General features: G+C 42.2%; 1 protein-coding gene across 2 annotated transcripts in view; it reads left to right on the top strand.

The window, feature by feature from the left end:
- Positions 1–18,105, top strand: part of LOC133613138 (alpha-tectorin-like) — a 72,040-nt gene extending 53,935 nt beyond the window's left edge. For both annotated transcript variants that reach the window (XM_072914583.1, XM_061970524.2), the window contains 17 exons: positions 827–909; positions 988–1,206; positions 1,286–1,354; positions 7,062–7,155; positions 7,242–7,344; positions 7,436–7,667; positions 7,744–7,921; positions 11,857–11,935; positions 12,033–12,095; positions 12,168–12,367; positions 12,440–12,565; positions 12,674–12,858; positions 12,935–13,089; positions 14,607–14,852; positions 15,339–15,501; positions 17,604–17,696; positions 17,823–18,105. In XM_072914583.1, the coding sequence (XP_072770684.1) occupies positions 827–909; positions 988–1,206; positions 1,286–1,354; positions 7,062–7,155; positions 7,242–7,344; positions 7,436–7,667; positions 7,744–7,921; positions 11,857–11,935; positions 12,033–12,095; positions 12,168–12,367; positions 12,440–12,565; positions 12,674–12,858; positions 12,935–13,089; positions 14,607–14,852; positions 15,339–15,501; positions 17,604–17,696 (2,288 nt within the window). In that variant the 3' untranslated portion in view covers positions 17,823–18,105. The remainder of the gene's footprint in view (positions 1–826; positions 910–987; positions 1,207–1,285; positions 1,355–7,061; positions 7,156–7,241; positions 7,345–7,435; positions 7,668–7,743; positions 7,922–11,856; positions 11,936–12,032; positions 12,096–12,167; positions 12,368–12,439; positions 12,566–12,673; positions 12,859–12,934; positions 13,090–14,606; positions 14,853–15,338; positions 15,502–17,603; positions 17,697–17,822) is intronic.
- The last annotated feature ends 6,037 nt before the right edge of the window (positions 18,106–24,142 follow it).

Here is a 24,142-nt window from a genome sequence, read left to right as displayed (position 1 = left end):
GTAAGTATGTTCGTGTTCGAAATAAACTCAACTCAACTCAATGTCGTGGTCAACAGTTAAATGTCAATCAATCAATCAAAGTTTATTTATATAGCCCTTAATCACAAGTTTCTCAAAGGGTTGCACAAGCCACAACGACATCCTCGGCTCAGATCCCACATCAGAGCAAGAAAAAACTCAACCCAATGGGCACAATGAGAAACCTCGGATGGGGCCCTCAGATGTGGGGACCCCGCCCCTGGGCGACCGATGCAATGGATGTCGATTGGATCTAGTTAATAGTGTGAGAGTCCAGTCCATAGTGGGGCCAGCAGGGGATCATCTTGAATGGAGACAAGTCAGCAGCGCAGAGACGCCCCCAATGATGCACAGAGGAGTGGTCCACTCCGGGTCCCGACTTTGAACAGCTAGCGTCTCATCTGTGGTCACCTGATATCCTCTCCACGCAGGAGAGGGAGCGCATAAGAAAAGAGACGGCAGATCAACTGGTCTAGAATGGGTGACTATTTAAAGGGTATAGTATACAAATGATGTCTTGGTGTCAGCGTGGAGGACAAAGGCCAGTCAAGGGACTTTTCTTCAAAGAACATAAAGGTGAAGGAGATGAACTGGTGGAGCCAGCCTTCGTTAAAAGGCTCCTTGTCAGTGGAGTTAGAGCAAATGCATAAATGACAGATTGACAGCAAGCATCACAGCCGTGTGATTGTCTGAAATTCCAGCGTGTATACTTGAAAAACTGGACGTCACATAGTCTACTAAGCTAACGGTGGCAATGAAAGATCAGAATTCCATCTTCCTTTTATTCAAGGTGTCTCCTTGTCCACAGGTGCAAGCGCTCAATTCATGGCAGACTTTGACGCCAGCAGCTGTCCCATCAACTTCTACGGACAAACATACAACACCCTTTTTGTGAGTGTCCCTCCTCTCCACACCTGAAGGCAGACCAACTCAGCCAATCAGCAGAGTGCTTCGGTCCTTTGACAACAGGTGGACATTGTCGGTGGCATGGTGAATGTTTGCTTCGATGAACACAACGGCTTGAACTGCTTCCACATCGCGCACACCGGGCCGCAAAATGGAGCCGTGTCGTCCTTCATGGTGGAAGCGGGGCCTGGGTCAGAGTTTCATACCGCGCTGCCAGAGCTCACTGGGACGTCACCGTGCTACACGGTCCTGGAAATGACGACAGACACCGGCGATGGCGTGGTAAGTCACATCCTGTGTGGTCCACACTTACTCACCGCTAAGACGACACATCCTCATGTCAGATTCCCTCGCATTTCAGTTTGCCATCTATTTCCGTACATTCGGCCAGCAAGGAAGTATACGTTTCAACCTGTTTGAAGCCAACCTGGTGAGTTTTTCTGTCCGCCTGGTATCACACCTGAAAACATCCAACCAGTCATGACAAGTAAACAACTGTCGATACACAACATTAACATTATTTACATGTCCGTTAGTTGGCCAGACATCATATTTAGTGTACTATATTTACATCACATGTAATTTACTATTGCAGTGGTTTTTAAACTTTTTTCACCAAGTACCACCTCAGAAAACACTTGGCTCTCCAAGTACCACCATAGTGACCAACATTAAAGGGGAACATTATCACCAGACCTATGTAAGCGTCAATATATACCTTGATGTTGCAGAAAAAAGACCATATATTTTTTTAACCGATTTCCGAACCCTAAATGGGTGAATTTTGGCGAATTAAACGCCTTTCTAATATTCGCTCTCGGAGCAACGTGACGTCACATCGGGAAGCAATCAACCATTTTCTCAAACACCGAGTCAAATCAGCTCTGTTATTTTCCGTTTTTTCGACTGTTTTCCGTACCTTGGAGACATCATGCCTCGTCGGTGTGTTGTCGGAGGGTGTAACAACACGAACAGGGACGGATGCAAGTTGCACTAGTGGCCCAAAGATGCGAAAGTGGCAAGAAATTGGACGTTTGTTCCGCACACTTTACCGACGAAAGCTATGCTACGACAGAGACGGCAAGAATGTGTGGATATCCTGCGACACTCAAACCAGATGCATTTCCAACGATAAAGTCAAAGAAATCTGCCGCCAGATCCCCATTGAATCTGCCGGAGTGTGTGAGCAATTCAAGGACAAAGGACCTCGGTAGCACGGCAAGCAATGGCGGCAGTTTGTTCCCGCAGATGAGCGAGCTAAACCCCTTGGATGTCTTGGCTCACACCGTCCCAAGATGATCAAGAGAAGAATATCGACCCTAGCTTCCCTGGCCTGCTGACATCAACTCCAAAACTGGACAGATCAGCTTTCAGGAAAAGAGTGCGGATGAGCGTATGTCTACAGAATATATTAATTGATGAAAATTGGGCTGTCTGCACTCTCAAAGTGCATGTTGTTGCCAAATGTATTTCATATGCTGTAAACCTAGTTCATAGTTGTTAGTTTCCTTTAATGCCAAACAAACACATACCAATCGTTGGTTAGAAGGCGATCGCCAAATTCGTCCTCGTTTTCTCCCGTGTCGCTGGCTGTCGTGTCGTTTTCGTCGGTTTTGCTTGCATACGGTTCAAACCGATATGGCTCAATAGCTTCAGTTTCTTCTTGAATTTCGTTTTCGCTACCTGCCTCCACACTACAACCATCCGTTTCAATACATGCGTAATCTGTTGAATCGCTTAAGCCGCTGAAATCCGAGTCTGAATCCGAGCTAATGTCGCTATAGCTTGCTGTTCTCTCCGCCATGTTTGTTTGTGTTTGCTTCACTATGTGACGTCACAGGAAAATGGACGGGTGCTTATAACGATGGTTAAAATCAGGCACTTTGAAGCTTTTTTTTAGGGATATTGCGTGATGGGTAAAATTTTGAAAAAAACTTCGAAAAATATAATAAGCCACTGGGAACTGATTTTTAATGGTTTTAACCATTCTGAAATTGTGATAATGTTCCCCTTTAAACTACAGTAGCATAGCTGGACTAAGTATTCAATAAAAACAAGGCAGACGTTTTATTTAACAAGTAAATGTAATATTTTGCCCACTGTAACATTGCACACAGTTTGAACAGTAAAGCCGTCTTTAAATATTTAGTTAAGTGATTATTTGGCGCACCACTAGATAGAGCCCGCGTACTGTTAGTGGTTTGAGAATCACTGGACTATTGTAAGCTGCATGGTCCAGCTCCATTCTCCTGCCCTGGGCTCGAACTAGAGTCCCTTGATTGAAAGTCAGGGGCGCTAATCATCAAGCTAAAATCCTGAGCTGTCAGACAGTTTTCTAGTGCGGAACATTATCACAATTTCAGAAGGGTTAAAACCATTAAAAATCAGTTCCCAGTGGCTTACTTTATTTTTCGAAGTTTTTTTCAAAATTTTACCCATCACGCAATATCCCTAAAAAAAGCTTCAAAGTGCCTGATTTTAACCATCGTTATATACACCTGTCCATTTTCCTGTGACGTCACATAGTGATGCCAACACAAACAAACATGGCGCATAGAACAGCATGTCCCTTTAGGGGCTCCGTACTATATGGTCAATACTATTATCACCAAATCATTTTGTCATTTTTGTTGTTTACAACAACGGCACAACGGTTTGTGTCTTATTGTGGCAGTTCACTCCCTGTATAATCAGTGTCAGAGCTTGGTCCGCATTGCCGGCAGTAAGTCGGACCTGTTTCCAGTGAGGGTTGGACTCCGCCAAGGCTGCCCTTTGTCACCGATACTGTTCATAACCTTTATGGACAGAATTTCTAGGCGCAGTCAAGGCGTTGAGGGTATCTGGTTTGGTGGCTGCAGGATTAGGTCTCTGCTATTTGCAGATGATGTGGTCCTGATGGCTTTCTCTGGCCAAGATCTTCAGCTCTCACTGGAACGGTTCGCAGCCGAGTGTGAAGCGACTGGGATGGGAATTAGCACCTCCAAGTCCGAGTCCATGGTTCTCTCCCGGAAAAGGGTGGAGTGCCATCTCCGGGTTGGGGAGGAGATCTTGCCCCAAGTGGAGGAGTTCAAGTACCTCGGAGTCTTGTTCACGAGTGGGGGAAAAGTGGATCGTGAGATCGACAGGCGGATCGGTGCGGCGTCTTCAGTAATGCGGACGCTGTATCGATCCGTTGTGGTGAAGAAGGAGCTGAGCCGGAAGGCAAAGCTCTCAATTTACCGGCCGATCTACGTTCCCATCCTCACTTATGGTCATGAGCTTTGGGTTATGACCGAAAGGACAAGATCACGGGTACAAGCGGCCGAAATGAGTTTCCTCCGCCGGGTGGCGGGGCTCTCCCTTAGAGATAGGGTGAGAAGCTCTGTCATCCGGAGGGAGCTCAAAGTAAAGCCGCTGCTCCTCCACATCGAGAGGAGCCAGATGAGGTGGTTCGGGCATCTGGTCAGGATGCCACCCGAACGCCTCCCTAGGAAGGTGTTTCGGGCACGTCCGACCGGTAGGAGGCCACGGGGAAGACCCAGGACACGCTGGGAAGACTATGTCTCCCGGCTGGCCTAGGAACGCCTCGGGATCCCCCGGGAGGAGCTGGACGAAGTGGCTGGGGAGAGGGAAGTCTGGGCTTCCCTGCTTAAGCTGCTGCCCCCGCGACCCGACCTCGGATAAGCGGAAGAAGATGGATGGATGGATGGATGGATGTTGTTTACAAACTCAGGAAATTAATCCCTGTATTTTAAGAGCAGAAACCAAAGGACGTAAATCCGATCCAATAGTAGTTTTTGCTTGTGTTTACTTATTTTGCTTGAAATATCGTATGTAATAAAAGGGAAATAATTTCAATATTCAGTTGGTATTGTTACACCGCCATCCTGTGTTTTTTTTCTGATTACCTTTCTAATCATTCAATGATCTTGAAAATGTGAAGTATCAGTATCAGCATTGGTAGGCCCTGTTACTACTTGGTATCGGATCCATATCCAAATTTCTAGTACCACCCAAAACTAATGTCAAGTATCCAAATAACAGAAGAACAAGTGAATATTACATTCTCATAGAAGGATAGATAGAACCATGTTACAACAGAAAGTAACCAGTAAATTAACAAGTAGATTAATAATAGTTTTGACAAAATAATACAAAGGAAATGACGGTACTGCATATGTCAGCAGCCACATATCGGGTCTTTGCAACCTATTTAGAAAATATTCTATTTTCATTTACATACCAAAAATATATGGTAATTTATTTTGCAATCACAAAAGGCTGCAATATACAAAACCCAAAACCAGGGAAGTTGGCACGTTGTGTAAATGGTAAATAAAAACAAAATACAATGATTTGCAAATCCTTTTCAACCTATATTCAATTGAATAGACTGCAAAGACAAGATATTTAATGTTCGAACTGGTAAACTTTATTTTTTACAAATATTAACTAATTTGGAATTTGATGCCTGCAACGTGTTGCAAAAAAGACTGAGAAAGTTGAGGATTTGCTCATCAAACACTTATTTGGAATATCCCACAGGTGAACAGGTTAATTGGGAACAGGTGGGTGCCATGATTGGGTATAAAAGCAGCTTCCATGAAATGCTCAGTTATTCACCAACAAGGATGGGGCGAGGGTCACCACTTTGTGAACAAATGCGTTAGCAAGTTGTCAAACAGTTTAAGAACAACATTTCTCAACCAGCTATTGCAAGGAATTTAGGGATTTCACCGTCTACGGTCCGTAATATCATCAAAAGGTTCAGAGAATCTGGAGAAATCACTGCATGTAAGCGGCAGTGCCCGTGACCTTCGATACCTCCGGCGGTACTGCATCAAAAGTGACATCAGTGTGTAAAGGATATCACCACATGGGCTCAGGAACACTTCAGAAAACCACTGTCAGTAACTACAGTTGGTCGCTACATCTGTAAGTGCAAATTAAAACTCTACTGTGCAAAGCGAAAGCCATTTATCAACAACACCCAGAAACGCCGCCGGCTTCGCTGGGCCCGAGCTCATCTAAGATGGACTGATGCAAAGTGTAAAAGTGTTCTGTGGTCTGACGAGTCCACATTTCAAATTTGTTTTTGGGAACTGTGGACGTTGTGTCCTCCGGACCAAAGAGGAAAAGAACCATCCGGATGGTTATAGGCGCAAAGTTCAAAAGCCAGCATCTGTGATGGTATGGGGGTGTATTAGTGCCCAAGGCATGGGTAACTTACACATCTGTGAAGGCATCATTAATGCTGAAAGGTACATACAGGTTTGGAGCAACATATGTTGCCATCCAAGCAACGTCTTTATCATGGACGCCCCTGCTTATTTCAGCAAGACATGCCAAGCCACATTCTGCATGTGTCATAACAGAGTGGCTTTGTAGTAAAAGAGTGCGGGTACTAGACTGGCCAGCCTGTAGTCCAGACCTGTCTCCCATTGAAAATGTGTGGCGCATTATGAAGCCTAAAATACCACAACGGAGACCCCGGACTGTTGAACAACCTAAGCTGTACATCAAGCAAGAATGGGAAAGAATTCCACCTGAAAAGCTTAAAAAATTGGTCTCCTCAGTTCCCAAACGTTTACAGAGTGTTGTTTAAAGGAAAGGCCATGTAACACAGTGGTAAAAATGCCCCTGTGACAACGTTTTTGCAATGTGTTGCTGCCATTGAATTCTAAGTTCATGATTATTTGTAAAAAAAAAAAAAAAAATTCTCAGTTGGAACATTAAATATCTTGTCCTTGCAGTCTATTCAATTGAATATAAGTGGAAAAGGATTTGCAAATCATTGTATTCTGTTTTTATTTACGATTTACACAACGTGACAACTTCACTGGTTTTGGGTTTTGTATATCGTGAGATAGATTTTAGGCCATATCGTCCATCCCTAGCCACCAGTTTAACCGACCTGGTCCAGTTCTTGCGTCTTTCCCTGGGCTCAAAACCAGGCCGCCGGCTTGTTGTCCAGCGTGACTCTTAAGGCATCAGGGAGTGAGGCTTACCAACGTTCTATTGCAAAGCTGTACCAGCTGGAATGTGTAATCATATTTACATCATATTTAATTTACTGTTGATGTAAGCGAGTGTACCATACGGACAACATATTTAACGTTCTGTGCGCCTGTACATGTTGGGCTCGGGTTGGTGTGTAGGATGCAGAAGTGCAGGTGAACGGCTTGGTAGTGGACCACTGGGAGTCCGTTGAAAGCACAAACCACTTTCTGGTGAGCGGCTGCAGACACGAAGGTTTGTGAAAGACATGGAATGTGTCTGGTCCTCATGGTTTTCCCCGTCATTCCCCGCTTGTTGGTTGATGGTTGTGTTGTTTCCAGATCAACTTCATTTTCCTGACACAAGGGCATGCGACTCCATGGGCAGCTTTATAAAGTGCAATGCCTCGGCCTACCTGGACTTCGCTCCTCAGCCTAATGACTAGTAAAGACTCAAAACGACATCTGTTAACAAATGTTTTGTTTAATGCTAACAATGCTAACCAACCCCACACCCCCGCACTCCCAACCCCCAGCTGTGTAAGGGATGCCAGCTTGTGCACGGTGAGCGGGTCCACCGTCATTAACAACCGGGGTGGCTCCACTTCCATCCCCAATCACTGTGCCTACGATCTTGTGGAAGAACTGGACATGCAGGTGGTGGGCGTGTTCAATGCGCGCCGCCGCAAAGACGTGATGTTTTTGGAATATGTGCTCATCGACCTGGGTGACGCCGTCATTAACCTGGGCCAAGGCGGGAAAGTTCAGGTGAGTTCGGCATCCACCCACTCACTGCCAACTGAATTGAATCTCTTTACTGCAGTCAAACATGTGGTTGATGCAGGTCAATGCTGAGTACGTGGACCTCGGAAATGTTTCTGAGATCCACAGCGGCGTGGAGCTCTATAAGGACATAACTGGGGTCTCCGCCATGTTGACACACGACACGTACCACACCAAGCTCTACTTTGATGGCAACTCTGCTGTGCTCTACACTGTGGGTCCTGGCTGGGTTCTAAAAGGTAACTGTGAGCCATTAAAAGACATTTGGTACCGGTGTTCTGTCGAATTTGACTGCTTCCTCGCAAAAAGCAACCGATAGCGTAACTCGATAGTGGAGTCCATTGAATTACGTTACCATGTCTTGTTTACTGTCGAATTATGTTTTACATAAGTGTTGCTGTTTAAAATGTTAAAGGGGATCATTATCACCAGACCTATGTAAGCGTCAATATATACGTTGATGTTGCAGAAAAAAGACCATATTTTTTTTAACCGATTTCCGAACTCTAAATGGGTGAATTTTGGCGAATTAAACGCCTTTCTAATATTCGCTCTCGGACAAACACCGAGTCAAATCAGCTCTGTTATTTTCCGTTTTTTTCGACTGTTTTCCGTACCTTGGAGACATCATGCCTCGTCGGTGTGTTGTCGGAGGGTGTAACAACACGAACAGGGACGGATTCAAGTTGCACCAGTGGCCCAAAGATGCCAAAGTGGCAAGAAATTGGACGTTTGTTCCGCACACTTTACCGACGAAAGCTATGCTACGACAGAGATGGCAAGAATGTGTGGATATCCTGCGACACTCAAAGCAGATGCATTTCCAACGATAAAGTCAAAGAAATCTGCCGCCAGACCCCCATTGAATCTGCCGGAGTGTGTGAGCAATTCAGGGACAAAGGACCTCGGTAGCACGGCAAGCAATGGCGGCAGTTTGTTCCCGCAGACGAGCGAGCTAAACCCCCTGGATGTCTTGGCTTACACCGTCAAGAGAAGAATATCGACCCTAGCTTCCCTGGCCTGCTGACATGAGGGTATGTCTACAGAATATATTAATTGATGAAAATTGGGCTGTCTGCACTCTCAAAGTGCATGTTGTTGCCAAATGTATTTCATATGCTGTAAACCTAGTTCGTTGGTTAGAAGGCGATCGCCAAATTCGTCCTCGCTTTCTCCCGTGTCGCTGGCTGTCGTGTCGTTTTCGTCGGTTTCTCTTGCATACAGTTCAAACCGATATGGCTCAATAGCTTCAGTTTCTTCTTCAATTTCGTTTTCGCTACCTTCCTCCACACTACAACCATCCGTTTCAATACATGCGTAATCTGTTGAATCGCTTAAGCCGCTGAAATCCGAGTCTGAATCCGAGCTAATGTCGCTATAGCTTGCTGTTCTTTCCGCCGTGTTTGTTTGTGTTGTCTTCACTATGTGACGTCACAGGAAAATGGACGGGTGTATATAACGATGGTTAAAATCAGGCACTTTGAAGCTTTTTTTAGGGATATTGCGTGATGGGTAAAATTTTGAAAAAAACTTCGAAAAATAAAATAAGCCACTGGGAACTGATTTTTAATGGTTTTAACCCTTCTGAAATTGTGATAATGTTCCCCTTTAAGACGATAATTAAAAGGAAAATGTAAGCTACCAACTTTTTCACCAAAATTGGTTCCTGGTTTTTATGTCCTGTGCCTGCTGGGTTAGCAGCAAAATTGTCAGTACTTTTTACATTTTTGCATTTGATAAAAAAACTTTAGAACCTTTTTATCTTAATTGACCTGAAATATTAAACTCTTGTAAACATTAAATTACTGGTATGAAAATGTGATGAATATCCATAGTTTTAACATCTTTAAAGGGGAACATTATCACAATTTCAGAATGGTTAAAACCATTAAAAATCAGTTCCCAGTGGCTTATTATATTTTTCGAAGTTTTTTTCAAAATTTTACCTATCACCCAATATCCCTAAAAAAAGCTTCAAAGTGCCTGATTTTAACCATCGTTATAAACACCCGTCCATTTTCCTGTGACGTTACACAGTGAAGCCAACACAAACAAACATGGCGGAAAGAACAGCAAGCTATTAGCTCGGATTCAGACTCGGATTTCAGCGGCTTAAGCGATTCAACAGATTACGCATGTATTGAAACGGATGGTTGTAGTGTGGAGGCAGGTAGCGAAAACGAAATTGAAGAAGAAACTGAAGCTATTGAGCCATATCGGTTTGAACCGTATGCAAGCGAAACCGACGAAAACGACACGACAGCCAGCGACACGGGAGAAAGCGAGGACGAATTCGGCGATCGCCTTCTAACCAACGATTGGTATGTGTTTGTTTGGCATTAAAGGAAACTAACAACTATGAACTAGGTTTACAGCATATGAAATACATTTGGCAACAACATGCACTTTGAGAGTGCAGACAGCCCAATTTTCATCAATTAATATATTCTGTAGACATACCCTCATCCGCGCTCTTTTCCTGAAAGCTGATCTGTCCAGTTTTGGAGTTGATGTCAGCAGGCCAGGGAAGCTAGGGTCGATAGGGGGTTTAGCTCGCTCTTCTGCGGGAACAAACTGCCGCCATTGCTTGCCGTGCTACCGAGGTCCTTTGTCCCTGAATTGCTCACACACTCCGGCAGATTCAATGGGGGTCTGGCGGCAGATTTCTTTGACTTTATCGTTGGAAATGCATCTGCTTTGAGTGTCGCAGGATATCCACACATTCTTGCCATCTCTGTCGTAGCATAGCTTTCGTCGGTAAAGTGTGCGGAACAAACGTCCAATTTCTTGCCACTTTGGCATCTTTGGGCCACTGGTGCAACTTGAATCCGTCCCTGTTCGTGTTGTTACACCCTCCGACAACACACCGACGAGGCATGATGTCTCCAAGGTACGGAAAACAGTCGAAAAAACGGAAAATAACAGAGCTGTTTTGACTCGGTGTTTGAGAAAATGGTGGATTGCTTCCCGATGTGACGCCACGTTGTGACGTCATCGCTCCGAGAGCGAATATTAGAAAGGCGTTTAATTCGCCAAAATTCACCCATTTAGAGTTCGGAAATCGGTTCAAAAAATATATGGTCTTTTTTCTGCAACATCAAGGTAAATATTGACGCTTATATACGTCTGGTGATAATGTTCCCCTTTAAGACCTATAAACAAATCTATATTTCGCAGTAAATTTCACATGGGCAGTGATAAATTGATAAGTAATCTTCTTACATACCTTTCATTCAAGGATTCACATAACTTTATTGTCATACCATCCCACATGAGAGATGAATGGCATGAGTCTGATCCTGAGCCCTCTGTTTTGAACTGGTTGAGCTTTACTTTCTTTGTCCACTCGCTATGGTTATAAAACAATTGTCTATTGAATACCAGATTGAACGTGAACGTTTAACAAACGCGACAAACCAGTATTCAAAGTGTAAAAATACATGCAACACTGATAAAGCCGAACTTTCGGGGAATTCTAATACAGACGCAAAAAAACAGTGACAGGTTTCCACCATCGGGCAGTGCGGGGTTATGACTTACCTACTAGATAAGGGGTGTTAAACTCATTTTAGCTCAGGGGCCGCATGGAGGAAAATCTGTGCACACGCGGGCCGGACTATTAAAACCATCATAAAGACAACTTCAGATTGTTTTCTTTGTCTTACATTGGCCAAAAATAGAACAAACACATTCTGAAAATATTACAATAAAAATATAGAAAAAAATACCGGTAAAGTTTAGATCCATGAAGGAAAGAAGAATGTGAATGAATGTTTATAATTGAATGCATTTACATATGCATAAAAATGTGTTTTCTTTTGTATTATTATTTTTAAACACTATAGAATGTGAGATATAACAGGATAATGCATACATTTATAATTTGTTTTCAAAACGGTTACAAAAACGTGGGACCCCAAAAATTTACTGTGGGGCCCCGTTTTTATGACTTGAAAATTCCTAGCACCAACACTGATGGAGTATTGGTGCGTGCAAAACAGCAGCAGGCGGCTGTGGCCTGCGAGCCGGTTGTAATACTAATCAAATATCATCCTTTGCGGGCCAGATCTGGCCCACGGGCCTTGACTTTGACACATAGGTACTAGATGATTAAGTGCCAGCGTGGGTCTTCAAAGTTCTTGAATACACTGACTTGTGTTCTATCCTCAACCAGAGGACCTTGCTGGACATCTGAACGGTCTGTGTGTCAACGAAAGCTTGACTTTGGGTGAAGCAAAGTCTTATTTGGAAGAGTAAGATTTTGTAAATTTTATTAAAAAAAATGCAGATTCATCATTTTCTACTGTGTGTGTATCTATCAACTCCCTTTTGCTGCTTGTTGCCCCCAAGCTGTGAGGTGATGTACAGCGAGCCAGCTGACGAGTCCATCAACTGCACCACAGTGACTGAACAGTGAGCAGAAACATAAAAAAAAGCTCCTCTTCGATTTTGACATGCATTCCATCCTTTCATCTCTCATTACAGATGTCATGTCATGAACGGCTCCGACTTCGCCGACTGTCACGCGCACGTCGACCCGGAGCCGTACATCGCTGCTTGCATCCAGACCAGGTGCAACTACACAGATCTGGACGGTGTCAAGTGCATGTTCCATGAGGCCTATGCTAAAGCATGCAGCCTGAAGAACCATTCGGTGGATGGCTGGAGGTCCAATGCCCAATGCCGTAAGACACAAACAAATTGCACTAAAGTGTTTTGTCGTGTTTCTAATCTTCGTCTTTGTTCCCTTTCTTCAGCTGCCCATGAGATCTTCTGTCCGGACAATAATTGCTTGTTTCACGAGTTCTGTGCTGATGACATCAATGGTCAAACCGCTTGCTTCTGTCGTGCCTTATCTGAATTCAAAATGAATGATACTGTGGGTAAGAAACTGGGTTTTTACAGCTTGTATGGATTTCTAGTCATTCCTCCTACCATGCTTGAAGTTCTCCTCGAATAGCCAGGTCATTAATTTTGCTCATGATCTTCAGGTAATCAGTCAGTCTGTGTAGATAACAATGCTACACTCACTGTGGCCGGTTGCCTTCTCGAGGAAAGGGGCATCGACTACACTAAACTGCACCTCAATGACGAGTCCTGTAGAGGTCATAAGGACATGTACAACATGGTGAACTTCTACTTCAACACCAGCAATAACTGTGGGGCAGTGGTCATGGTGGGTGCCGCTCTGGTCCTGACACTTGTACTGTTCAAAACTTCATGAATAATCTCTGATCTCCGTGATCATGCAGGTGAACGACAGCAAAATATTTTACAAGAACACCGTCATGAGAGAGAGCATGGCTACACCTGATGGCATCATGCGCTACGACTCCTTCCATTTGGACTTCTCCTGCTTCCTAGAACAGCCAGATATCAATGGCATGACTTTCAAAATCAAGGATAAGTGAGTTGATTGATTACTGTTGGGAGGAGGGTTAGTGGCAGTCGGATCCCTCCAGAAGAGGCATCATCACTAGCTCAGTTTTTAAGGACTTTCCCTCAGAGGCTCCAAGGTTCAAATCCTAGCACACTGGTACTTCAGGTCTGGTGTACATGGACTTAACAAGCACAACTAATTCAGCCAAATGTTGTTATATTTGAGAGTAGGGACTCCTACCATCAACTGAATTCAATTCAAGTCAATTTAATTTAAGTACTTTATATATCCCCTAAGGCAGTGTTTTTCAACCTTTTTTGAGCCAAGGCACATTTTTTTTCATAGAAAAAATGCGGAGGCACACCACCAGCAGAAATCATTAAAAACTGAAACTCAGCAGCCGATATTGACGATAAAAAGTCGTCGTCGCAATTGTTGGATATGACTTTAAAGCATAACCAAGCATGCATCACTATAGCTCTTGTCTCAAAGTAGCTGTACTGTCACCACCTGTCACATCACACCCTGACTTATTTTGAGTTTTTTAGTGTCTTAGTTCTTGTCTTGCGCTCCTATTTTGGTGGCTTTTTCTCTTTTTTTGGTATTTTCCTGTAGCAGTTTCATGTCTTCCTCTGAGCGATATGTCCCGCATCTTCTTTGTTTTAGCAATCAAGAATATTTCAGTTGTTTTTCTTCTTTGTGGGGACATTGTTGATTGTCATGTTCGGATGTACTTTGTGTACGCCGTCTTTGCTCCAGAGTAAGTCTTTGCTGTCGTCCAGCATTCTGTTTTTGTTTACTTTGTAGCCAGTTCAGTTTTAGTTTTGTTCTGCATAGCCTTCCATAAGCTTCAATGCCTTTTCTTAGGGACACACACCTTTTGTTTATTTTTGGTTTAAGCATTAGATACCTTTTTACCTGCACCCTGCCTCCCGCTGTTTCCAACATCTATGAAGCAATTAGCTACCTGCTGCCACCTACTGATATGGAAGAGTATTACACTACTGAGCTCTAGACAGCACCGACACTCAACAACAACACATCATTTGCAGACTATAATTACTGGTTTGCGAAAAATATTTTTAACCCAAATAGGTGAAATTAGATCATCTCCCATGGCACACCAGACTTTATCTCACGGCACACTAATGTGCCGCGGCACAGTCGTTGAAAAACACTGCCCTAAGGAATGTCCTTAAAAACTGAATTACTGCAGGTTAGTGAGTTTGCTGTCCTATAGTACGGCTTCTCCACTTGGCGATTATCCACGAGGCAAAGGACTACATCAGAACGATGATTGACATGTTCAAGAAGTAGCATGGAGGGCATTACTTTTATTCTTCACTGAGTGACACACTGGAGCCTCCAAGACGATCACGTCAGACATGTTAAAGGTCTTTAGTGTACAAGTGAGAGGAGATAGGAGATATAAGCCTTGGCCATAGGAGTGAGCCTTGGGAGATATCTGAGCTGAGGCCAGGACAGTGGAGCAAGGTGGGATAGAAAAATGAGGATGAATTCATCAAACTGTGTTCTTTCTACAGCTCTGTGGTCCAGACAGTCATGTCTGGATCTTTTGAATACATCCTGAACATGACCACCTACCTGGACTCCAACCACACTCAGGCACTGGATGCGGACACAGAAATCCTACTGAACCAGACCGTCTTTGTGAAGCTGATGACGGCCGGCTTGGACGAAAACCTAATTTCTGTGGTTGTTGACTCGTGCTGGGCAACGAGCGGGCCATCGCCCACCGAGAGTCCCATGTACTACCTGATCATTGATGGGTGAGGAGATTTGACATGTCTCAATTTGTTCCATTTGTGAATGAACAAACCTGGTATAAAAACCTGTCAAATGAAGCTTGGTCCTGCTATAAGCATGTTTCATCACTTTGTCAGCTCTAAGAGGACATTTGCGGTCCAACACTAACGATTAATTAGCACTGTTGCCTTGTTCAATTCTGATGGACCGTTCTGTATTAAGACAATTCCATTGAATAAAATAATGAGTAAACCTAAACTCCACTGGATTGTATTTCTGACTGCAAGAGTTAGATTCTGCAGGTTTTGGTCTAAACAACAGTGTATTTCCAAAGCCATCTTCATGTGGACCAGTTTAAACTCTTAGCGAGGTTTAGGTCAGTGATCCTTCACACTTAAAACAGCTTGCAGCATTTTCAGACAGTAAGTCATAAGTCAACAAAGCATCAGGGGATCTATCCTGTGATTCAGGAATTACTCATCTATCGGTTGATGTCGGTTTGTGAGCAGGTGTGCAAACTCAGAGGATGAGACGGTGAGAGTGGATGTCAACGGACTAGGCCCAACCAGCTCCTTTTCCTTCAACATGTTCCAGTTCTACGAGGATCGCTTTAGCATCTATCTGCATTGCAAAATCCACCTGTGTCTGAAGGCAAACCAGATCTGCAGCCCGGTATGTTGAATTTAAGATTTGCCTCCAGCAGGTTAGACTACTGTCATGGCCTTCTCACTGGGCTCTCTAAACAAGCTGTAAAGCAGCCGCAGTACATCCAGAATGCTGCTGCTCGAGTCCTGACTAGAACCAGAAAATACAATCACATTAGTCCAGTGCTTAGGTCACTGCACTGGCTTCCCGTTGCTCGGAGAATATACTTTAAAACATCTCTCCTTGTGTACAAGTCTTATCATGGTCTTGTGCCAAAGTACATCGCTGACACGTTAGAGCCATGCAAACCATCTCGAGCTCTGAGAAAGTCAGTCAGTGGTCTCCTGCTGGTGCCCAGAGTCAGAACCAAACATGGTGAAACTGCATTTCAGTTTTAAAATCTAAAATCTGGAATAGTCTCCATGAAGATGCGAGGCGGGCCTCAAAGTTGGCAATGTTCAAATCCAAGCTGAAATCACTTTAATTTAATTGTACATACAACAACTGAAAGTATTTTATGTACAGTATTTGATTGATTTTAAAGGGGAACATTATCACAATTTCAGAAAGGTTAAAACCATTAAAAATCAGTTCCCAAGTGGCTTATTTTATTTTTCGAAGTTTTTAAAAATGTTTTACCTATCACGCAATATCCCTAAAAAAAGCTTCAAAGTGCCTGATTTTAACCATCGTTATATACACCCGTCCATTTTCCTGTGACGTCACACAGTGATGCCAACTCAAACAAACATGGCGCATAGAACAGCAAGCTATAGCGACATTAGCTCGGATTCAGACTCGGATTTCAGCGGCTTAAGCGATTCAACAGATTACGCATGTATTGAAACGGATGGTTGTAGTGTGGAGGCAGGTAGCGAAAACGAAATTGAAGAAGAAACTGAAGCTATTGAGCCATATCGGTTTGAACCGTATGCAAGCGAAACCGACGAAAACGACACGACAGCCAGCGACACGGGAGAAAGCGAGGACGAATTCGGCGATCGCCTTCTAACCAACGATTGGTATGTGTTTGTTTGGCATTAAAGGAAACTAACAACTATGAACTAAGTTTACAGCATATGAAATACATTTGGCAACAACATGCACTTTGAGAGTGCAGACAGCCCAATTTTCATCAATTAATATATTCTGTAGACATACCCTCATCCGTGCTCTTTTCCTGAAAGCTGATCTGTGCAGTTTTGGAGTTGATGTCAGCAGGCCAGGGAAGCTAGGGTCGATAGAGGGTTTAGCTCGCTCGTCTGCGGGAACAAACTGCCGCCATTGCTTGCCGTGCTACCGAGGTCCTTTGTCCCTGAATTGCTCACACACTCCGGCAGATTCAATGGGGGTCTGGCGGCAGATTTCTTTGACTTTATCGTTGGAAATGCATCTGCTTTGAGTGTTGCAGGATATCCACACATTCTTGCCATCTCTGTCGTAGCATAGCTTTCGTCGGTAAAGTGTGCGGAACAAACGTCCAATTTCTTGCCACTTTCGCATCTTTGGGCCACTGGTGCAACTTGAATCCGTCCCTGTTCGTGTTGTTACACCCTCCGACAACACACCGACGAGGCATGATGTCTCCAAGGTACGGAAAACAGTCGAAAAAACGGAAAATAACAGAGCTGATTTGACTCGGTGTTTGAGAAAATGGCGGATTGCTTCCCGATGTAACGTCACGTTGTGACGTCATTGCTCAAAGAGCGAATAATAGAAAGGCGTTTAATTCGCCAAAATTCACCCATTTAGAGTTCGGAAATCGGTTAAAAAAATATATGGTCTTTTTTCTGCAACATCAAAGTATATATTGACGCTTACATAGGTCTGGTGATAATGTTCCCCTTTAATTAATTAAGATTGAGATAGGCTCCAGCACCCCCCGCGACCCCGAAAGGGACAAGCGGTAGGAAATGGATGGATGGATGGATGTTTTAAGATGATTGTATTTTCTGATTTTAATTTGAATTATGACTTTGTATCTTTATTTTTGCCTTCTTTTAATTTTCCGTAAAGCACTTTGAATTGCCTTGTGTACGAATTGTGCTCGATAGATAAAATAGCCTCGTTATCCACTGCTTGGAAACGTGTGCATCATCTGCTTCTCTCTGTCGACACTTTTGTTTCAGAACTGCTCCGGCTCAAAGAGAAGACGTAGGTCTCTCAAGCCGCAGTACGTCAACGAAAATCCCAGCCTTATCAGCATGGCCTTGACTACATAGGTGAGGACGCATAATCTCAATGTCAACTGAAGTAGAAGAGAAGTGAGGAGCAATGAAACACATTAAAGCTCTCAACTTTCATGACAACTGGTCCACGGTCAACACGTCTTCGATTTGTCTTCCCAGGTTGTGTCCATGGCGACTCAAAGAGTGCAAAAACCGTCACAATGACTGTGTCCTGATGGGAATGTCTTTTAGAAGCAGAGTTAGCTTTGTTATGAAGCCACTTTTGACTGGAAGCATTGAGAGTTTGAAGGCTCTGTCTGTCCAACAGCTGCTATATTATTGTAACACGGTGAAGGGAAAATTACTTTATCCGCTTTATCTACAGTGCAAACAAATCATCACTCAAGCGTGCTGACCATTACTCAAGTCAAACTTGACTAGTTCATTCTTGTCTTGGTTGTGGACGACGGCATATATAAATATAAATAAATATGCATTCATCAATTCATTGACATGTTTGTTTCATTGCCTCCAAAAGAAAAGAAAAAGTGCTCATCTACTAGGGATCAAATTTTTTTTCTTTTTTTTTTTCTTCCAACTTTTTTTATTGGCATTTTCAAATAGACAGAAAATAGTGCCAGTCGAAACAGTACAATTTTAAAGTCAGTAAATTATTCACACCCTTTCCCTTAAAACCCAAACCACCCACCCACCCTCCCACCCCACTCAGGTCCCACCAACGAGGGACAAATGGCACAATTATATAACAAGTAAGACGACAAAGACAGACACATTCTCACACACACATACGAGGCCAGAGACAGACAGACGGGATGAAAAGGAGAGAGAGGGAGAAAAAAAAAATATATATATATAAAAAAATATATAATAATAATAAAATAAAAATAAAAATGTAATAATAATAATAATAATATATAATAAAATAAAAATTGAATAAAATAATACTAATAAATAAAAGGGAGATTATTCCTCATCTGCGTCTGGGCTAGGGATCGAATTTTTAACTGATATTTATCACAGCTGTGCTAAATATTGTACACACGTGAAAGGTTCCTTCAAAAGGGTTGCACACTAAAGGTGACACAATTACATTTCCGTAACACTTCTTACACACGTGCAGGGGAATTCCAGGAGGGTAAGACTAAGATACAAATCCTCACCACCATGGTGATGAAAAAAATATGTTTCTTCCATGTACATTATCACTGGAGGACTAGAGTTAAAAAGGAATGGCTAAGCATGTTACACTTACGGTACACACACACCAAGCAGGAGGGCACGAGAAGCTAACCACTAAAGTTTCAATGTAAAGTTGGGATGATCGATCCAGATGTCGATACTACCGATACCTAGCAGAGTATCATTATAGTAACAAAACTAAATTGATTACATCAAAATTGTTTCTGATGTTATTATTACAAAATATTTTTGGGGGTTCTTTTTATTATTGTTTACATTTTCAGGGAGTGAGTCTCTGGTTACAGGAAGGCTTTGAGGGCAAAACCCAAATGATTGAAATTGGAGCCAACAGTTGGTATTGCTTTTGTTTAGTTATTGTGTACTTTTTTTTTTTGTTAAAAACATTTGGAGGTTGCATTTAATATCACAAACAATAACAACTGTCATGACTTGGTCTTGGATGTTTGCTTTTCCGGGATGCAACGGAAAGTTGGCTCGGGCGAGACGGGAATGAAGGTACATGATTTATTTAATATATCAAACAAAAAGTACAAACGAAAAGCGCGCACAGTGGCGGAGAACAAACTATGAAACCTAAAGACTATAGCATTAATAAACAAAAACTTACTTGGCTTGGACAAAAGTAGCAGCATGAAGGATGGACATGAAAACAAGTGTCAGAAATGTACAGAGCATAAATGTGAGGATGTCGTCAGAATGACAAACTGAAAACAATGAACTTAAATACTATAGACATGATTAACGAAAACAGGTGCGTGACTCAAAATGTGAAACAGGTGCGTGATGTGACAGGTGAAAACTAATGGTTGCTATGGTGACAAAACAAAAGTGCACAAAAAGTCCAAAAACCAAAACGAACATGACCAAAACAAAAACATGATCACACAGACATGACAAACAACAATATCAGCAAATTCTAAATTGAATAAGATAAGCTTTATAAAAATGTGTTCCAGTGTTTACTTTAATTACTTGCTATAAGACACTTTTAGTACTATAATCTATCGTCAAAGTCTTGGATCGGGACTCGAAATCGGATCGGATCTGAGGCCAAAAAAATCAAATCGGAGGCTGAAAGTCTTGATTGGAAAATAGCTATTTCTTAGTATCTGGGGGCAGCTGTGGCTATGAAAGTAGCTTACCACCACCAGGTGTGAATGATTGATGGGTTCTACATGTAAAGCGACTTTGGGTACTTAGAAAAGCGCTATATAAATCCCAGGTATTATTATTATTATTATTATTATTATTATCTTGATAATGATTATAATCAGCAAAAAACAGGAAATATTTTGAAGGGTAAAAAACTGTAAGTTTTTCCCCAAAACACTTATTTGTGTATACAAATACAACAGTAACCACAAAATAATACATATACACCCTTTTCAGAATCAAAATCAGAAGTACTTTATTAATCCCCGAGGGGAAATTAAGGTTTTCAGCACAATCCCATTCAAGAGCCGACAAACATTACAGAGAGACAGAACAGGATCGCTGACGGGTCTGCCAACATCCGGCGCCCTTTACAAAAAAAGGTGAGAAAAAAAAAATTCAGTCTAGGCCTGGGCCCCTAGAGAGGGGGTCCAGACTGAGGCCAAGGAAAACCTCATAGCTATAGCACACATAAACATTTGTGTAACATCAAAGAACACAAAGGACATTCCTCATGTAGGGCTGCGAATCTTTGGGTGTTCCACGATTCGATTCAATATCGATTCTTGGGGTCATGATTCTAAATCGATTTTTTTTTTCGATTCAACGCGAATCAAAAACGATATTTTCCCGATTCAAAAGGATTCTCTATTCATTCAATACATAGGATTTCAGCAGGATCTACCCCAGTCTGCTGACATGCAAGCAGAGTAGTAGATTTTTGTAAAAAGCTTTTATAATTGTAAAGGACAATGTTTTATCAACTGATTGCAATTATGTAAATTTGTTTTAATTATTAAATGAACCAAAAATATGACTTATTTTATCTTTGTGAAAATATTGGACACAGTGTGTTGTCAAGCTTATGAGATGCGATGCAAGTGTAAGCCACTGTGACAATATTGTTCATTTTTAATTTTTTATAAATGTCTATGTCAGGCTTGTCCCTGACAGTTTGACTGTGTTTTAGTTTTTCCTCTGCGTTTGTCTTAGTTTTCTGTCAGCGCTTTTATTTTGTCTTAATTTCCTGATTGTCTCCCTGAGTGCTGCTTCCCCTCAGCTGTGGCTGATTGGCACCTGGCCACACCTGGTGTCAATCAGCCAGTTTTTAAGCTATATTCTGTAGCTGTTTGTAGTTTACTGTCTTTTTGTTCCTAATCCCTGTTTGCTGGATCCCTGTTCCCTGTTTCCAGTTTGTCCTCCTTGTTCCTGGTTTGTGTTTTTTGTCTTTATTTCATGGACATTAAATCATGTTTTCCTGCACAATGCCTTCCGCCTTCTCTGCATCTTGGGGTTCGTGTCCTACACACTCTGACAGAATAATCCAGCCATCAATGATAACGCTTTGTTAAGCCTCTCCGCCAAGGAAATCTCCGCGAGGTTCGTACTAGGCTGGATCAGGGACAAGCCTGACAGTCTAATGATAATGTCAATGAGGGATTTTTAATCACTGCTATGTTGAAAATGTAACTAATATTGATACTGTTGTTGATAATATTCATTTTTGTATCACTACTTTTGGTTTGTTCTGTGTCGTGTTTGTGTCTCCTCTCAATTGCTCTGTTTATTGCAGTTCTGAGTGTTGCTGGGTCGGGTTTGGTTTTGGGATTGGATTGCATTGTTATGGTATTGCTGTGTATTTTTTGTTAGGTTGATTAATTAAAATGAAAATAAATAAATAAATAAATAAATTGAACAAAATAAAAAAACATTTTTTTTAAAATAAATAAATACAAAAAAAAAAATAGATTTTTTTAAAAATGAGAATCGATTCTGAATCGCACAACGTGAGAATCACGATTCGAATTCGAATCGATTTTTTCCCACACTATGAAGACTCTGTACTGTCCCTTTTATGAAGGTACTCCGTATCTCAACTCATGTGGACAAAATACACCTGTCACACAAACACTCCTCCATTAAAGCATCTCTCTCATCATGGGCAGATTCAAAGAGCTGAGGGGGATGAAACCATAGACCTGCACAAGACGAGTATTTGCAGTCAGACTAGATCTGACCAATCTAAGTCTAAAACTGTATCTGGCCGTTCTAAGTCTATGATCATGACGCGATAAAGCCTACTTGAAGGAGAGGCAAAACATCTTCTAGAACAAACTGAACAGTCCGGTTGCGTGAGAAGCCAATAAACGCTGTTCCACAGCACGAGATTTTCAAGGTAAAAGCTGCGTCACAGAATAAACTTGAGCCCCGAGGTACCACTGTATGCACTATTTGGTAACCTTTATTTAGTTGTTTTACATTGTTTCAATTAAGCTACCATGAACCTTCTGAAACATTATTGCAAAACAAGTAAGATGCACAATCAACTCAGGATCAAATCACTATTTGCTATTACTTTAATATAAAAACAATAATTAATGTTGTTTTTGCCGCTGGATCCCAAAATTAATGTTGGAGGTTGAGCGACATGAAAAACCTGATTAGCAGGATTTCATGCGTACATTTCTAGGTAATTTTAACAGCGTCACAGCAGGTTTTTGTTTTAGGTCAGGCCAGGTGGATTTCTGCCTCAACGTAAAAGCAAAATCAGGTTGTGGCAGCCAATATGAAATTGTGGACGTCAATATGAATACCGATCAGTAATTATCATCATCATAATTATAGGTGATATGAATACCGATCAGTATTTATCATCATCATAATTATAGGTGTGTGTTATCTAGCATGGGTAAAACCGCACCCGAATACCACTACTGTTACAAAAGATGACATATTAGACTGTCAACATTCCGACATCATGATTCCTCCTCAATTATGCAGATATCTGAGGGATGGTGTCACACAATTCACACTGAACAACAAAGTTGAAGGGATGATAAAGACAACCGGCGGTAATCATAAACCGCAGTAAAACTCTTTACATTTAGGTTGCGTTCCATTTGTACCGGGAATTTAGAATTTGTAAGTTCCTAGGTTGATGGCTGGTGAGGCACTGACTTCATCACAGTCAGATTTACAAACATATGAACCCTAAAGAGTATCTTATTCACCATTTGATTGGCAGCAGTTAACGGGTTATGTTTAAAAGCTCATACCAGCATTCTTCCCTGCTTGGCACTCAGCATCAAGGGTTGGAATTGGGGGTTGAATCACCAAAAATTATTCCCGGGCGCGGCGCCGCTGCTGCCCACTGCTCCCCTCACCTCCCAGGGGGTGATCAAGGGGATGGGTCAAATGCAGAGGACAAATTTCACCACACCTAGTGTGTGTGTGACAATCATTGGTACTTTAACTTAACTTTAACTTTACACATACAAACTGTAGCACACAAAAAAGCACATTTAATTAAAAAAAAAACGTTATTATAGTCTTACCTTTACTTATAAATGAAGTCCATGCGCCGCTCCGTCTGAACAAAAGCATCGATAACTTGTTTATGGAAGTCTTCCTTATCTTTCTTCAGTTTTAAAAGTCTCTCTGTCTCGATGGAGATCTTCCTCCTGCTTCGATTGAAAGTCCAGTTTAGAAAACTGTTTTATTTTAGATATGTAATCCTCCATGTTAAAAGGCCAGGTGAAGGAAAAAATAAACGATCGCTGCTAACTGTTGCTGCTTGTTGTCACTTCTTCTGCAGCCGAGTAGTCGCAAGAATGATCCCTGGGATCACTAGCGCCCTCTACCACCAGGAGGCGGGATTACTGCGAGCCTCAGCCAGTGCGTCTTTGCAGCCGTTTTATGATCGCTCAGCACAAGAAATACGTTACACACATACAGTTGTTGACAAAATACACTGTACATTATATACCTCAGCTAACTAAACTATGGAAATGTATAATATAATTCATATAGCAATACGGTCTCACTGCACAGCAGTCATTGCGCAATCCATGGCGAGGCTCAACTGGCTGGTGACTCACCGCAAGTCTCTTCTCAGTATTTGAACGGCAAATGTGAAAATTCAGCGATTTTGAATAAAAATAATCTAAAACTATCATGTCTGTGTGATCATGTTTTTGTTTTGGTCATGTTCGGTTTTGTTTTTGGACTTTTTGTGCACTTTTGTTTTGTCACCATAGCAACCATTAGTTTTCACCTGTCACGTCACGCACCTGTTTCACATTTTGAGTCACGCACCTGTTTTCGTTAATCATGTCTATAGTATTTAA

This window comes from Nerophis lumbriciformis, linkage group LG13 (assembly GCF_033978685.3).
Source record: "Nerophis lumbriciformis linkage group LG13, RoL_Nlum_v2.1, whole genome shotgun sequence".
NCBI classification, from domain to species: domain Eukaryota; kingdom Metazoa; phylum Chordata; class Actinopteri; order Syngnathiformes; family Syngnathidae; genus Nerophis; species Nerophis lumbriciformis.
This window is presented reverse-complemented; position numbering and strand designations above follow the sequence as displayed.